General features: G+C 51.0%; 4 protein-coding genes across 4 annotated transcripts; 2 read left to right on the forward strand and 2 right to left on the reverse strand.

The window, feature by feature from the left end:
• Window positions 1–5,887: 5,887 nt before the first annotated feature.
• BJX68DRAFT_17058 (uncharacterized protein) lies at window positions 5,888–6,729 on the forward strand. Its single transcript, XM_071037049.1, has one exon. It carries the CDS (start codon window positions 6,025–6,027, stop codon window positions 6,508–6,510), a length of 486 nt encoding a protein of 161 aa, XP_070906153.1. The 5' UTR covers window positions 5,888–6,024; the 3' UTR covers window positions 6,511–6,729.
• Window positions 6,730–10,993: 4,264 nt separating this feature from the next.
• BJX68DRAFT_17050 (interferon alpha-inducible IFI6/IFI27 family protein) lies at window positions 10,994–11,918 on the reverse strand. The gene is made up of 3 exons (XM_071037046.1): window positions 11,578–11,918; window positions 11,402–11,497; window positions 10,994–11,244 (listed from the first exon to the last, which is right to left on the reverse strand). The coding sequence occupies exons 1-3, from the start codon at window positions 11,759–11,761 to the stop codon at window positions 11,072–11,074; spliced, it is 453 nt and encodes a 150-aa protein (XP_070906154.1). The 5' UTR covers window positions 11,762–11,918; the 3' UTR covers window positions 10,994–11,071.
• Window positions 11,919–12,041: 123 nt separating this feature from the next.
• Window positions 12,042–13,537, forward strand: BJX68DRAFT_223843 (putative bis(5'-nucleosyl)-tetraphosphatase). Its single transcript, XM_071038191.1, has 2 exons — window positions 12,042–12,220; window positions 12,308–13,537. The coding sequence occupies exons 1-2, from the start codon at window positions 12,095–12,097 to the stop codon at window positions 13,220–13,222; spliced, it is 1,041 nt and encodes a 346-aa protein (XP_070906155.1). The 5' UTR covers window positions 12,042–12,094; the 3' UTR covers window positions 13,223–13,537.
• A 241-nt stretch (window positions 13,538–13,778) lies between these two features.
• BJX68DRAFT_260863 (uncharacterized protein) lies at window positions 13,779–15,402 on the reverse strand (the record flags this gene model as incomplete). Its single annotated transcript, XM_071043996.1, has 2 exons — window positions 13,779–13,988; window positions 14,041–15,402. 2 exons carry the CDS (start codon window positions 15,400–15,402, stop codon window positions 13,779–13,781), a joined length of 1,572 nt encoding a protein of 523 aa, XP_070906156.1.
• Window positions 15,403–15,898: the final 496 nt, after the last annotated feature.

Consider the following 15,898-nt stretch of genomic DNA (forward strand, 5'->3'; position numbering starts at 1 on the left):
ATACCATCACCAATTGATCCCACTCTTTGACGGCCACCGTCTTCGGCTCCGCTTCCTTAATGTTGTCCGTGTTGATGTTCCCCCCATGATAAGATGGTGGCAAATTGTTTCCCCCAACTCCCAGAGCCCGCACGGCCCATGGCCCATGGGACTTAAGCGACCACCCTGGATTAGTGAGCATGATTCAAGTAATGTACGGTTATTTACTCCGTCCGGGCGGTTTTTGGCCCGCCGAACCAATATTCTGGAGAGGGCCCAGACGGGAAGGAGACTGAGAAATGATCGCCAGCGCAACTGGACCTCTCACATCCGGAGTGCTCGTGGTTCGACCCGAAGTTGCTCTGGTTGGAGTATACTGTGTATGCGAGGCAGTAGTTGTCACTTGTCAGAGTCGCAGGATCCTCCTGCGTCCCGTCAATTCGGTTCAACCAACTTCCTCTCCAGAAGGGCTGCTGCGGACTGGCTGCACGTCGTGATAGGACCAGGGCTGTGTGCCCGCCCTTTCCGAAGACTCTCCAGAGTCCAGCATTGGAACATGGCCATCTCGACGATCTTGGTTCAGCTCCACAAATCCCACCACCTTCTTTTTGAGGAACGTGCATTCGCTTTTCGCAGGCTGATTGGCCTAGAACCACTGACAGGCAAATGAAGAGTCACCAAACCAAGATGCGATTCGGCCAATCATGCCCTTGAGTCGGTCCCAGACGGGAAACCCATCCTCCGCTAGCGTTCAACTTGCACAAACACTTTCCCCATTGCGGATGAACATGATTTGGCTCGAACCACTCAGCCATCCAGAGCCGCATTTTCCCATCGCCCGTGACTGAATTTAGCGCCTTACGAATTCAATAGTGGAATCGGCAACCAAATGTCAACTTCCTCCAGTGGCTCGACGTGGCCGGAAAAATATTTCCATTGCCATGTGAAAGACAGCTCCTGACAGGCGCCATGTTGACAAGCAAAGAAACCCTTTTTTCGTCGCGGAAGAAAGTCAACTTCTGCAATCGCTGAGAAATGGTAGTATTCAAGCCACCTGCTCTGTGACAAAACGATACAGAAGAACTTGGATCCCTTTGGTAGATGTGGGGCAGCTGTGGCTAATGCAAGGCTGAGTCTTTTGAGGTAAGGCTTTTGAGTGGGCACCAAGTTCCCAAGGCACTGGGCAGGAAATAAGGCAAACTCGTCGTGTATCATCGAAGCGGCGGAATGTGGATTTGGGATGTGGATGGATTCCTGATCAAAGTATGGCCTGTGACTGCATTGTCGATTGTTGCGCCCGACCCCAAGCCATGAGGATGCTTGATCATGTTGGGTGGAGTATCATCGACCTCGCTTCTGCATCTGCATTCGACTCCAGATACTGCCAAAAGCATGATGCAAGCACGGCCGAGGATGCAGAACACCCTGGTCGTGCCCACAAGTGCAGATTACTAAAAGCGAACAGCGACGCTAGGCGTATGCCGGAACATCGCGAGGAATCTGTGGTGTCGGTGAAGAATTCTGACACAAACCCAGGTAAGCGCCACATTGCCGACCTAGCCACATCTTGACAGCCTATCGCAAGCGAAGCCGCGGATCTTGCTCTGCTTTCATTGGTAGATCTTGACCCGCAAGTGTCAAAGCGGGTCGACAGAGGCGCAGTTCTTCCATTTTTACACCGCTCCGCGACCGATGCCTCTGACTTTTCTGTTTCCCACGATACAGCGTACAGACGCAGTCACAGGGCAGACGGCACATGATCGTGCCCGATGATTCATAGCGCCATTTCTTCTTTCTCTGTTCCCAATCAACGTCATACTCTCGCCAAGACGGTCAGGAACCGTGTTTTGCTTTCCCCAAAGTTGTGCGCCCCTTGAATTGACCGACGTTTCCACCCAGATTCTGGAGCGAAACCTTAATCTTTCCCTCCTAACTTGCGGTGGGATATCTGCCTTTCTGACCGGGTCTTTTCCCGGAACAACGGTGACTCGATTTCTCGGCATCATCTGCCCGTTGAGCAGATTTCCTCGGCACAGAGACGAATCAAAAATAGACCTCGAGGGGAAGACTCGATAGTGTCAAGGCTTGTGGCTTAACGGCGTCATCTTCATCGTGGCGATGGAAACTTCTTCAAAACGTCGCACAGTCTCATCACGAAACAGAGAATTATCCCCTCGCTTGAGTCAGACTTTCAGCATTCCCATGCCCCTCCACACTGTCCATATCCTTGACCTCTTAGGTGCGGAATGGAGAGACAATTCGTGCGACAGTTGACAGCTCGTCAGCAACCAACCAGTTGGAGAACGGCATAATCCCGGCTATTTCCTTGCACGTGGCGAGGCGGATGCTGCTGAATGCTGATAAGCCTCCGAGTCTGTGTAACTCAATTGATCCAGATGCGATTGGATTCTCGACCCTCTCCTCCTTACGGGAAAGATCTTGCGCAACAAGCAAATCTCGATATCGTCCCAAGCGAGATTACTGCCAATTCCAGAAAGAAAGCTACAAAGTGCCTCTCTTCAGTTCCCAAGGGATATTGTCAATACCCGTTGTCTCATCACCGTCAAAGCTCGTTACATCCTCCAAGTAACCCAAGGGCTTTATATTAATAGTATTGAGTATTATTTTGCAGGATTCAGCCCTACTCCAGGATTTGGCTAATAAACTCCGTGTTCTCGCGGTATTATCTCCGTTCCCTGCCAGACGCTCGGAATTTTTGGTCTGTCAGACAGCATCAAATCCCTGCCACCATGTGTCTGAGCCTTGAAGAAGTACCATCAGCGATCGACTCCTCATTGGCGAAGCGAATTCCTTTCCCAACCAACACTTTTACAGCATCATGAGCGACGCCATATTGTACTGTACGGTAAATATCCCTCGTTTGACTGTGGACACTCAACAGTCGACACCCACCTATCCGCTCACCACTCTTCGGAAAAGTTATACCAGGCCCGAAGTTGGAAATGCTGCTTACTTCTCAGTTTCTTATTCGAAGTTGTTGGCCTAAATTTAGGACCTCCAGAGTTTCGATACTCAAAGTCTAAACCTCAAAATCAAACTTCAAGACTCGTCACCAGAGACAAGATCGACCCTGTGAAGTGTCTTGGACATGAGACGAACCAACATGGCTAAGCTCTGTTCCAACAGCAGTTTGCATTTGTTTGAACCAGAGCTCGACTATTTACTTTGTACGTTACACGGTATACGAGCTCAAAGTCAAGTCGGTGTTTAAATATAGATATTACTTGGCAGAGAAGCAATATTTCGTACCCTAACTAGTACTAGTACTAGTAATAGCTCTGCGAGTCTGAAGACTGTAAGATATGGCCGCAGCAGCGAAGATGTTGGAGTTGGAAACCGATGATAGTCGAAGACTTGAAGGCCTGGAAATCTGCGAGCTGGAGCTGTCCAGCGAGTTACGAGTCAGCCTTGCGGAACGCCGCGCATTGGCCGGGCTCGCTACCCCAAATCCGCACAAGTCGGACTATCCCCGAGCAGGATTCTAAGGACCGTTGAACGTCAATGAGGCGTGTTTCAAGCTCCACCATAGTATCAATCTTAATTGCTCCTCTCCATAATCTTGTTCTTGCTGCTTCCGATTTATGAATTGTGCTGCAGAATTCCGACGGTTCCATCGTTGAACTCAACAACCATTTTTCCGCTGGCCCGCATAGGCGCCCCCTGAGTCGTCTTGGTTCTTACCAGTCCAAGAAAGAAAAAGAAAAGAAAAGGCAAAGGAGAAACAGGAAACTCGACCCGTGTTCCAAGGTTGGCGTTGGGAATTTCACGCACGTTTTGGCCCCCAACCCCTGCGTCTTGGACTGCTGCTCACCACTTGCAACCACCTTGGCCGCCCAGCACTTTGCTCCAGCCTGCGCTGCACTCGAGTGGCCGGAAGCAAAAGGCGTGGTCTGGTCTCACCAGTAAGTTTGGAGTTCCAAGCTTCATTCAAGTCCCTGCTCGCTCGTGGCAGAACATGGGTAGCCCCTGCCAGTGGTCCAATAATCTGACAATGCAGACGAGATTGTTGGTGCTAATTGCGAGGACCGTCCTCGAGAGGCGAGGCGAGACTCAAGACTCGAGACTCTGGGTGGTGCAAGCTTACTCCCCTTCCTCGTGGGTTGTGTCGCACAAGATACGGACATACCCTTCTTCATGCGATCAGAAGACAAATCGGCCTATACATGTGTCACGCGATTATAGTGGTATCTTGGTATTGATCCAGGCAGCTGCGAGCTGCGTGCCTCGCTCACGTATGCCGGAGATAGCCGTGCGTTCGGCGCCTGGTTTGATGTTTGCTCAATGCTCATCTCCAACCTCCAAGTCTAAGCATTTTCCCAGCAACTAGTCACAGATCATGGCCGCCCAGGCTAGTGATTAGTCTGCTGTTTAGTGGCCGCCGCCTCACTGAAGAAATCTGAAGAATCATCCGAGAGTCGTGGCCACTAGTACTGTCGGCTAATCATGATTTCTAAGTCATTTTGGCCCTTACTAATTATCCCCGCGATTAATAATGAAGGATGCCAGGACTTGGAGGATGGAGGGAGATAGGGTAAAGAAGGTATGTAATCACGGCTGGTTCGCCTCTCCGAAACAGCCAACGCTTGGTCAGCAACCTGGCCATCAAGAGCTCTCCACGTTTCGACCCGCGGGTTCGACCCATCCTTCCCACCCTATTCGCGGAGGAAAAGGGTGAAAGGCCGCGGGCGAGGATTGTCCAAAATGATCCGTCGACTCTCTCGCTTCGAGGCTCCAAGGCAGCCAAGGCGGCAGGGTGAAGAGGCTCGGAACTTGTGGCCCATTCATACCTCTTTCAGAACCATTGCCTAGAGCAGATTAGCGCCCTGTATTCTGGCCTACTCTGTGACTCCGAAGCGAAAAGGCGAGGATCAGCCGACAAGGGCCCTGATGAGGAAAAGGTATGATTTTTCATCACTTTTTGCCCCCAGTATCTACATTGTACGAGCTTTGACAGGATAGTCTGGTCATGGAGGAGCCAATAAATGCCCTCTCGAGAGGTTTGACCGAAGGGGAATTCAAGGAGCGGGAAAGTCCGCCGAGAGAGTGGAAATAGATATCACAACACTGCGAACATCTACTCCTTCGTTTCCCGAGCATATACATAGTGACTCGCACTTCTCATCCTCCCGTGTCGCATGAAAATCCCTCTGAGGCGTCCCGCCCTCTGGTAAATTGTTGCTCGGGAAATGGGGGCTTGAGGATGTGATGGGAATCCGCGCACTAGGACACTCGATTGTTTTCTCGTAGACCCAGTAGATACATCTATGTTTTCCCGGCTGATATTCGGGCTCCGCTCCGCGAAATGAAAAGTCAAGACCCATGTTGACATGTAGGTTCTCAACTTGGAATCCTGTGCGATGTCGGCGGACATCCGGGACTGTGAATTATTCCAGTCCATCACAATTCAGCATTCTTGTTGAGCTCCAATTATTTTGTGGGCGTCTTCCGTTAATTTGCTGCCGCAGCCACGTGGGGAGACGAGACTCCTTCGAGTCTCGACTTACTACGTACTATCGAATTGCAGGCGCGAGTATTAGGGCAGTCTCAAGAAAAGGGGTCTTCCTAAGGCCCGGTAAGCTTCTTTCACAATCAAGAAAAGTTGATAACCAGAGAAATGCTGCAGATAGCAGTAGTACCACTTCCGCAGCTCCTTTTTTTTTAGTACAGAGTACCTACTCTGACGGTTGTGAGATCTCTCTCTGCCATGTGGTTCTTAGCCCAACTCTGAGTTTGAAAAGCTTTCCCCGGCATCGGCTCCTTTCCACTTTCAACTTTCAAGCAGCTTCCAAGGTTCCGCCCCGCCAACAATTTCCACACTCGTCTCCGTTTTGTTCCCCACGAATCCCAACTCTTCTATTATTGTTGAGAACTCGATACATCCTTGAGCCGGCGCTGCCGCAGGAGAAAGGGCAGGCCCAGAACCCTGGAATTCTGGACTCAGGGGCATCATGCATGTCTGTTTGATGATTATTTGATCACAAGGTGAAGTTTTTGATCTGGCCCTGTCCACGCCAGGAAGCGAGCATGATTGGACACCTCGTGTCGTTCTTGTCGATCTTGGTTCGATCTGTGATCAGAACCTTGGAAAGTGAATCGGTATCCCTCGGGTTCAGGCTGCCGGTAGATCTTTCCCACATGAGCTATCACCACAACTTCTTTTTTCTGCTTGTGAGAGCGAGTTGTCACTCGTACCTTTCTTCCCTCTCCCTGATCGTACGGTATATTTCGAGCGGTACTATTCTGTGGCCTACTTGCGATCACAAAAACAAGGCACGAGTCATTCGAGTCACTAGTCGGCGATCTCAATCATCACTGGCGCCGATGAGATCGCACCGTTTTCCGTCTCCTACAAAAGAGGCATGGTACGATGTGGCCCGGGCCCCTGCAGTGCTGCACCCTTTGGCTTTCGATAGTCCGATGCCTGCCGCGTGGACACCAGAGCTATTGAATTTTCCGCCTCAGATCGTCGATTGGCACCAGCTGAGCGACTCGTCGAGTCGAAAATTATGACACTGGCACCCAGGAAGTCAACATTATTGACCTACTAACACGTCTCGCCGAGCTCGGTATCGTGCGATGCTCGTTAGCGAGTCGAGTCTAGACTCGAGAATCTCGATGTCTTTTTGCTGCCAGATAGAGAAAGGTATAGCGTGCTCTTGACTGGTTTTCGCGTGTTTCATCAGACGGGCTATCGAATAATGACCCTTGCTCGCTCTCGGCGGCTCCGTCCTCGCTTGAAACTTTGAAGTCGGATCATGGATGCCTCAGAAACCCACTGCGAAACTCCACTCCTAGTACATCCATTCTTTCGGGTCCGGCTCGGAACTTGATGAGAGTTCACTTTCATTCCCTCACGACTGACGACTCACCATCGTCACCATTCACGCATTGATTTATTGCTCAGCCATTCATGAGTTCTTAATTTGAGGGCCACGTTCTCTGTCTCTTGATGCTCGCATCTCATCTTTTTGTGTCGATCGTTGGCCTCAACCAAAAGCCTGGGTCCATGAATAATGTTCCTCGCGCTAAACTGCACTGTATCAGAAACGGCCAGTTTTCTGCTCAGCCACAACAAGCGCGGCCATTCAATGTCCAGTGTCTAATAAATCACGGGATATTCCGGGCTAATATCGGTTTCCGGACCCTCAGAACCACATGGACCCAGTCCATCAATCCAGTGGAGAAATAACGCGGAACAGCGCCCGCTAGTTCCCTCGGATGTTGGCCTATGGAAAAACAGAGCCGATAGCTGCTAGATCCTGACGTCGAACACCAGCAATTTAGCCCAAATGGCAACATGAAGCGGTATCGCTCCTAGATACGGGGATCTGCAGCTTCTGGGGCCAATGGGTTCGGCCGCTCCGAATTCGAGTTTCGCACCAGGCGGCTATCTTGTATTATTATCCAGCATTCACGCTTCTCCGGGTTCAAGTGTGACTCGGCGGAGTACGCCTAGCGGTCGTGATCAATGATCCATCGCGCCAATAGCTGCACCTTCTCATTAAGGCAGAACCATGGCCCGATACTGATTACCGACATATTGCCCTCGAAGACTTCACCTCTTGTGGTGAGCAATTTCTCCCGCGTTTTTGCCGAAGAAAAGGGGACTCTCCTGGACTTCCCTTGTAGGGCAGCAGGATCATTACCCTTGCCATGCGGCTTGATCCTGGACGGTCTGGATCGCGCCTTGCAACAGGAGAGGTGAGCCGCAGCAACCGTTGAGATGTTGGACCAGGTCTTTCAGTCAGTCTTTCAACGTCCCGCTGTTCCAGTTCCGCGGAATGTTTATTTCAATGCCTCTGGCCGTATACACCATATGTCAATTGAGGCCGCTTCTTTCGAGCCCAGTTTACATTTCCCCGAGAAATTTTGGCGAGCCGAAATGATGCTTTGTACCTCGCCTAATCACGGACAATAGTGGCATGCATGCGTCAAGGCCACGAGGCACTTACAGCCGTTCTAAGGGATGAAAGTATAGTCGGTAATGATATCAAATTGGTAATATATCGGAAAAGAAAACAGAACTATATTCGCAGGACCCTTGAGACGTGGCATTCTCTCTGTCAATCAAGCTGCTTTCCCTGTCACCTCGACAGATCACCCTCCCTTGACCAAAAGCATGGAATGGCGAATATCATAGGTTACTCATCTTTCAGATCGATCGCTGCAGATTAGCACCATTCCCCTCACCGTTTGCTGAGATGAAGAGTCAAGTGCTCTCCATACAAAAGGCTTGGTCAGCATCGAGGACTGCGGTAAGGCCCCCCGTCCTGATGTTACGTTGTACGGATACAGTGCGCTGCATCCTACCCAATTATCCGGGGTCCTAAATAGCGATCTCTGCTTCTATTGGCCTAATAGCCAAGCTTATCCTGGAGCCCCTCAGGCTGCTTGGGGGGTTGGTCCAAGTCGGCGTCCATGTCTGCAAATGTCAGCACTGCGAATCTTTTCATTCGCGGAGTGAGGGCGCTCGTTCCGTCTTCCCACGCGCTTGGTTAGAGAAATGACTGCATCTGCAATTCGAAGCAGATTGCTCTGGTCAGACATTGCTCCCCTGTGTGCTGCCTAACCAGATCTGTTCCCCAGATTGAATCTTAAGCTGCCACCGGACGTACAGTCGTCTTTTTTTTTTTTCTTTGGATAACAGATGATTTTGGATCCAGCCTGTCGCTAACTACTCGATTCGCAGGCGCTCTGTCAGCGTCGCGACATCCTGTTGGTCAGCAGCACTTTACGGCACAGATATCGAGCCAGAGATCCACATATGTCTTAGCATCAGGGTTGCTGCAGCTTACGACGACGTGTTCTGAGTTCTGACTGTCATGGCGAAGCCGACCCCGTAGGGCTGAAGTTTTGCCAGAGCTGCAGAGTCGCAGACGGACTCCTTGAGCGAGTTCTCCTATTTCTTGCGTCTAAGCGTCTAAGCCTCAGTTGAAATTAATTCTGGTTACAGGGATCTGCTCCTTCCCCCCTTTTCATAGACCCGGTGTTCAGGATTGTCAACGGGCATCCTCTCTGAGATTCTTGAACTTCTTTTGACCTTCTGGCTGACTCGTGGACCGTGAGTCCGTTTATTTTCGGGCGGATACTTTCCTTTCCGGGCGGGCGATTCATCCATCAGCCCTATATTTCTCGGCGTGGGAGACGACACGACCCTCTATTGCTGCAAATTGCGCAACCACCAATCTACGCTCCTGCATCAATGCTTGGAGCCTCGAACGCTACATTAGCGTGCCCAGACGTAATTACAAGACTGGTGTTGCGGAAATGCCGAAGCAAATCATCTAATTGCAAGCCCTCAACGGCTGATCCGTCGGGGGGCACTTCTTCACTGCAAAGACCCTTGTGATTCCTTTCCTCGACTCGCCGTCGGGAACTCCGGTGGACTCCCAGTGTACGTGTATTAATATCGGTCTTAGCGACAGGGCTGAGTCTGACGGGGTCCACCGACTCCCCAATCCAACTCCAAGATGGTCTCCAGACGAATACTCTTTGTTAGCGTCAAGCACAAGCCGCCAACGCACAGAAAGGTGGATGTTTCAGAATTCGAGATTACTATGGTCTAATTCAGACAATATCTGGCGTTACGTGCTCCGTCATGGCGTCACCAAGCTGCCAGATCCATGAAGTCAAGCCAACGGCGTCTGTCATTACCATGCCGAGTATTCGTTCCTCTCGGATGGATGCTTTGGGAAGGTTGAGGACAAGGATGGAAGCTCTTTAATAAGCGGCCAAGGCTCCGTCCCTGCATCCTCATTAGTCCAACATGGCATGGCTTCATTAAAAGCCTCATCCAATGGTCTCAAATATCTGGGGTCTCGTCGTCCTGGTGCCAAACCGAGCCGATCCCTTGAGCCGTCTTTCGTCTGGCCAATTGCCTTGTCTGCCTCGCGACTTCGAACGACCGGGTCCAATCTAGATTACCTGATCTTCGGGCCGTTTTGAAACGCCCCCTTTTTCTGTTACCTGTTCCGGTTGAGACGATATTTTTGAGTTTTATTAGGCGTCCTCATATGCATAAGGGTGGTGGGGCCTTGGGGGGACATGGAGAGGCCAACAAGGACGTGGCTTAGACCTGGTTACTTGACTTGGCGAAGTTATTGGTGATGATGGGATGGCCTAGTTAGCATGGTTAATTCCTCGTGGGTTGCCTTGTTTACTTTGCTGTTTCGCAGGGTATATCTGCATACCTATGTTTTCAGGCTGAGATAGAAGCGCAAGATGCGGGAAGCTATGAGCTGACCTCGGTTGCTGGAGAGGGCAGTATGAGCGGCAGCTGGACTGGCGTATGGCGTCCTGCTTTAGCCATAGTCAAATCTCAGCAGACAGGTATCCAGAGCAGTAGTATCAAGTTAGGCTTCTAGAAGCCGAACCTAGGCGGAACACTCTAGTGGTGAGCTGAGGTCTTCTATCAGTCTTTGACGCTGCGCAACAGCAAGTCAGCTCTGACTCTCGCAATGGTCTCCGGCTGTGGAGCAGGTGAGCGTAGATTTGCTGGGTGGCAACATTTCGCTGGGGCAGCTGCACCCTCTCGTACAGCGTGCCCTGGATATTGTAGACAAGCTTCGTTTCGGAAGCCCTTGCACATTCAATCAGTGTTCATGCTCTCTTTACTCGTGATCAGCCGGCTGAGAATGGTCTCATCATGGCTTGCATTGTTTGTGTCCTATCTTTGACTCTTTCGGCGGGACAGGTATATGGTAGGGCCTACTATTCAGCCGGGTGGAAAGGCAAAAGTAACTGTCCAATGCATGATGCCTAACCTTCACGGACCCCAAGGATGCTCAACGGTCATTTTCCCACTGGCATTCAAGGTTCCCGTCTGCATTGGAGTCAGTGAGGCCTGCTTGTGGGTTGATAGTGGCTACGCAAGAAGTCTCACAAGATCACCAGCAGTTAAAAATATACCCAGGTGAACAAACAGTCTACACTCCATGTATCCCTCTCTTTCCATCTCATCCCCCAGACCAAAAACCTAACCAAAGCTAACTCTCTGACTTCCTTTGCAGTCTCAAGAACCAATTCGATACCTGAAGACCCTTCTCAACCTAGCCACATCACCAGCAAGCGTCTACTGCACCCACCACACAACAACCGCGACCGCCGTCGCCATGATCACAGCCAGGAGCGCAAACGGCCACATGAACACTCCCAGCATCGCCATGCTTGTCAGGGTAGCGAAGATGCCGCCGGCTGGTGTGAAGCCCCCGTACGCCCAACTTTGGAACCATGCGGCGATGGACCCTACAGAGCGAGAGCATCCAGTTGTTAGCTTGGGTCTCTGAGATGGGTGATGGGTAGGTCAAGGGTTGTTGTGGGCTTGTATATGTGTATGGTCGTGTGCGTGCGTATATTAAATGGGGTAGCGGGAGTAGGTAGGGCATAATCAGATGTAACGAACCAGCGACTATCCCTCCAGGTCCGAATCCGAGGCATAGGAGGATTGTCATGACCACGGTGAATGTTATCCACCACGCTGTGATAACGGCAAGAACTTCTATGGGTCGAGTGAGCGGCGGTTAGTCAATAGATACTGGTAACAGTGTAGTGAAAACTTAACAAATGGTCAGAATATACCAGGTTGGGAGAGCCATTGTATGAAATGAGCCCATATCTGCTGCAACTCTGCTGAGATTTGAGAAAAGTGGTCGACGCCGGAGAGGACGAGAGATCGGTCGGCTGCAAATTGGTATACGGCTGAGCTGAAAGTCTCTGCGCGAGTGAAATTCAGGCCGGCGATTAGCAGTTTCGAAGCGTCCATTGTTGTTGCCTTTGTTGTTTGTATGCAGATCTATATATTTCGAAGCGAGTAGTTGGAGATAGTGAGTTGAAGATCAAAACTCGACTCTTGGTTGTTGAGGGTGTGAGATGAGAAGCCCAGAGCGAGGAGATTGTTCACTATTAAATCTTTTCCTTTCTTTTTGGTCCTCGTCAAAACAAACGCAAGGCTGGGTGATGGTGATAGGGTTGCCTCAGGCGCGTATTTTGTCCGGGCGATACGCCCGCATACCCCGCATCCCGCATCTCCGAAAAAAGAAGAGAACGAGTCCTGTTTGCTCCAACAATCCGTTACAACTTCTACGTCAGACCAATAATGCAGCTTGGGATCACTGAAAACCTGCCCGCTCTTGTAGCGAAGCGCTTCGCTGCTGCCAAAGACGCTGGGCATTTGACTTTCTCCCAGACACATCTTGCCATCCTGCACACCGGTGGCATCCCGGTAAGTGAAGGACGAAGACGCCGCACAGCCTCACTCTCTTGCTCGGTGCGATAACCAGCAGCTAACTTTCTCCATCTGTGCAATCAGTTTCAGCTTCGCTATTGTCCGGCGCTTGCGAATAAGCCAACTGGCAAACCCAAGCCAGATGAGTCCCGTACGGGGAGGAGATTCGACCCCTTTGAGAACCCTTCGCCCGAACTTTTGATCGCTCACATTCCCAAAGAAAATCCTACGCATTTCCTTGTTTTGAATAAATTTCCAGTCATCCCGAATCACTTCATCCTGGCGACGAAGGACTGGCAAGAGCAAACAGACATACTCGAGAAAGAAGATTTGGCGGCAGCGTATGCCTGCGTCAAGGCATGGAAGGACGAAAATCAAACGAGCAGCACGCGACCTAGAAGGTTGTTCGCATTCTTCAACTCAGGCGAGGAGAGTGGCGCAAGCCAACCACATAGACATTTGCAGTTTCTTCCCATCGAAGCGATTGCGGAGGCGGATAACTCTGGAAGTTGGCGACCTCTGATTGATGCAGTTTCATCACGGCCTGATTCGTCTGACTCGGAGTTTCGACGAATAACCGAAGTCCCGGTTGCGAACTTTGCTCTACCCTTACCTTCAGATTCGTCAGCGGAGAGTCTGCATCGGACATATCTGACTCTATACAAGGCTGCTGCAGTGGCTGCAGGGGTTCCTCGAAGCGCGGCTCAGGCAACGAGTGGACCAGCCGTTGTCAGTTATAATCTCGCCATGACCGAATCGACGATGATGATATGCCCAAGGAGAAGCACAAGTGCCCATATCTCGGTCGACGATGCAACACGCGAAGATGTCGCCGAGGCCGGGATCGTCGAGCTCAACGGAACGGTTCTCGCCGGCACACTCATGGTGAAAGCCGAGGCTGAGTGGGATGAGCTGCGTCGGACACCAGACTCACTGGCGAGGGTACTAGAGGCTATCGGCTATCCTCACCCCGATCTTAGAGAGGTCTCTCTGTTATGAGCTACTGCGTAGAGTCTTTCTCTCTCTCTTCCTCATGCCTTCCCTGCCAAAGTACACGAAGGATCCTTCCTCGGAGCTCTGAGAGAAGCACCGGGAGCATTACGACCGCTGATGTGGTGCCCCTGATAACCGTAATGCAAGATATGGCATTGATGATAGAATGGACATGGCCCTTATTCTAATAGGGGTATCTAAGATGGCAGTCCGGCATATAGACCATTTCATTTCAGCAGATGGTGCCTTCCCAAATATGTACATAGTTGACCACAGACTTGCGACATCCTTCTGCTCAACCATCGAACACAGTATTCCTCGTCATTTCTTCTATGGTAGTAGTATCAGCCTTGCTGAACCACGGGTCACATCATGTCGCCTTGACATCGTGAGTTAAAATATCTAATGGCATGATTCATCCTCTAAAACTATGATTATCACTAATGCTTATTCTTAGGTATCTGCAGCTTCATGTTGACATCGCAAAATTGCCGAACACTAAGGAAATCACAAAAGAACTGACAGCCGTTGAGAAATGAGGATTGCACGACTCAAAGCCTGATCACCTCTTTTGCTGCACTTCACACCACTTCTTCTTGCATGTGGCATTACCAAAGTGGTACGAGCCTCCGTGAGCCCATATGTACTGGGCAACCTTCTTCCATGACACCTTGGGTGGAGAACCCGATCGCCTCGACCTGCATGTGGAGATGCAGGGGCTTTGCTTGCCAGAGTCCGAGCACGCTTCGACAGCTTCACATAAGAGTCTGATCTGCATGGTGTCAGCATGCCCTGAATTGCCCAAGTCACGGCCAGAAACTCACATCATTCTGCTGCCACTGAGGCTTTCGCACACGCTGCTCTTTGGACTTGGTTAATGTTCGAAACCTGCCACGGAGCGTTGACTCGGCTTCTTTGAATCCGCCGATCCGCTTGATGTCCTTGTAGGACAAGCCCCGACGCTTGTACTCTATTAGTAATGCGTTTCTGGCATCACTCTTCCAGGGGACTATTCGATTTGGATCGCATGACTGATATGGTGAATATCCATGGTTCTCGAGAAGGGGACCTGGTATTTCGTTCGGTCGTGGCCCGCTCTGGAAAGCAAGACTATCATCGAAACATTGAAGGTTGTTGTTCTCGAAAAATGTGTTGGAGCTGTCAGTCGAGTACCGAGAACTGGGGCAGGTCGAGCTGAACGGATCTAGAAGTGATGAAGGTTGGATATAAGTCGGGGGCATATTTCCTATCCATGGGAGGCCATTTGCATCGTCAGATGGGGAAGGGAACTGATTGGGTTGATCATTCTGCTGGACGAGGCTTCCCTGAATGCGCGTGGGATTCCACTCAACACTCTCTTCATCTTGACTGGCATTGTGTCGTTGCACATCCCAGGGCACTTGAGGCTTGAGGGAAGTCCAGGATGGCATCAAGGGATTAGAGTACGTGCTGTCCACTGTTTTTGAGGCATAAGCATCCGTCACCCCGGGTGCAGACGTTGTGCCGGAAGACTTTGGGTCCTGGAGAGAACATGGGTAGGGCAAGTCGGTGTTTGTCCAGCCAGAACCTCGCATCAGATGACTGCTATTCTCGCACATGCGTTCATCGACTTGGCTCCCTACCGTGCCAAACACCGGGGCCGTCTCTGGGAATTTCTCAGAGGCGAAGTAGCTGGTCAAGGTGTACGGACTTTGTCTCGGGACAGGGTGGAGCAACTCAAGGGTAGTGTCACTACCATTATGAGAGCGAACGTCTTCGGCTGTGAACTGACTGTCTGGGCTGGGGTGACTGATATCGGAAGGTAATAGGAGATGCGGGCTCGGCGATGATGATCGGCTTCGAAGTAAGTTGGATGGGTTGGTCTCCCCTGACTCAAATATTGGGAAGCACATATGCCAATGACTATACTGGTCTTTCCTCGTCTGGGCTCCTCGCCTCAATAGATCGCCGTTTGATATTCCGTTGGGCGGGTTCGAACACTGTTCATTGGTCCCCACCTGGTCGTCCATCTGGAACTGCTGGCACTTGGTAGTGCTCCGTGCTTGTTGGTCAAGAGGTATGGCTTGAAGTACGTCCTGGGTGCTGCCAATGGGGGCGAAAGATGTAGGGGAAGTGGAAGGAAAGAGATTGCACTCGAAGGCCAGGTCTTTTCCTGGATTGCCAGGCCCAACAAAGACATGGAGCATTGCTTTAAAGTGATGCCAGTGGCTCTTGCTATCGACCACACCGCTCTTGTCGCCTGAAGCCAGTATAGACGTTGACTGAAGAGCGTGCATCAGAGCTCGATGCTAGAGTATGCACTGTATTGGGGTTACCGGGGCACCTGCAGGGCTAAGGGTCCTGGTCAGTACTGCAATATCTGAACGGAGGGGTCTCCCAATATGCATCAGATGACTTACCACGAGATGGCACAAGGTAATCCACACCCCCGAGGTTAAGTAAAAGCTGCACTGACTGTCTGCCAGGGGAGTTCTAGGTGCAGATAATCTACGATGCGATGGAAAGGCTGAAGAGAAACCGAAACGGGGTGGTCGGGAAGCGAGCCCCTCTCTGGCGTCCGAATATCGGTTGGGAGGCTGTTTCGTCCTTGATTTGACAGGACTGCGACGTGCAGCAGGTGATGATGTTTCAGTTGCTCACCGTATTGAAAGAGGGGATTCGAGAAGCACCAGTGTGGCTCGA

Source organism: Aspergillus pseudodeflectus (genome assembly GCF_044049435.1).
Source record: "Aspergillus pseudodeflectus strain CBS 756.74 chromosome Unknown BJX68scaffold_1, whole genome shotgun sequence".
In the NCBI taxonomy this organism is placed as follows: domain Eukaryota; kingdom Fungi; phylum Ascomycota; class Eurotiomycetes; order Eurotiales; family Aspergillaceae; genus Aspergillus; species Aspergillus pseudodeflectus.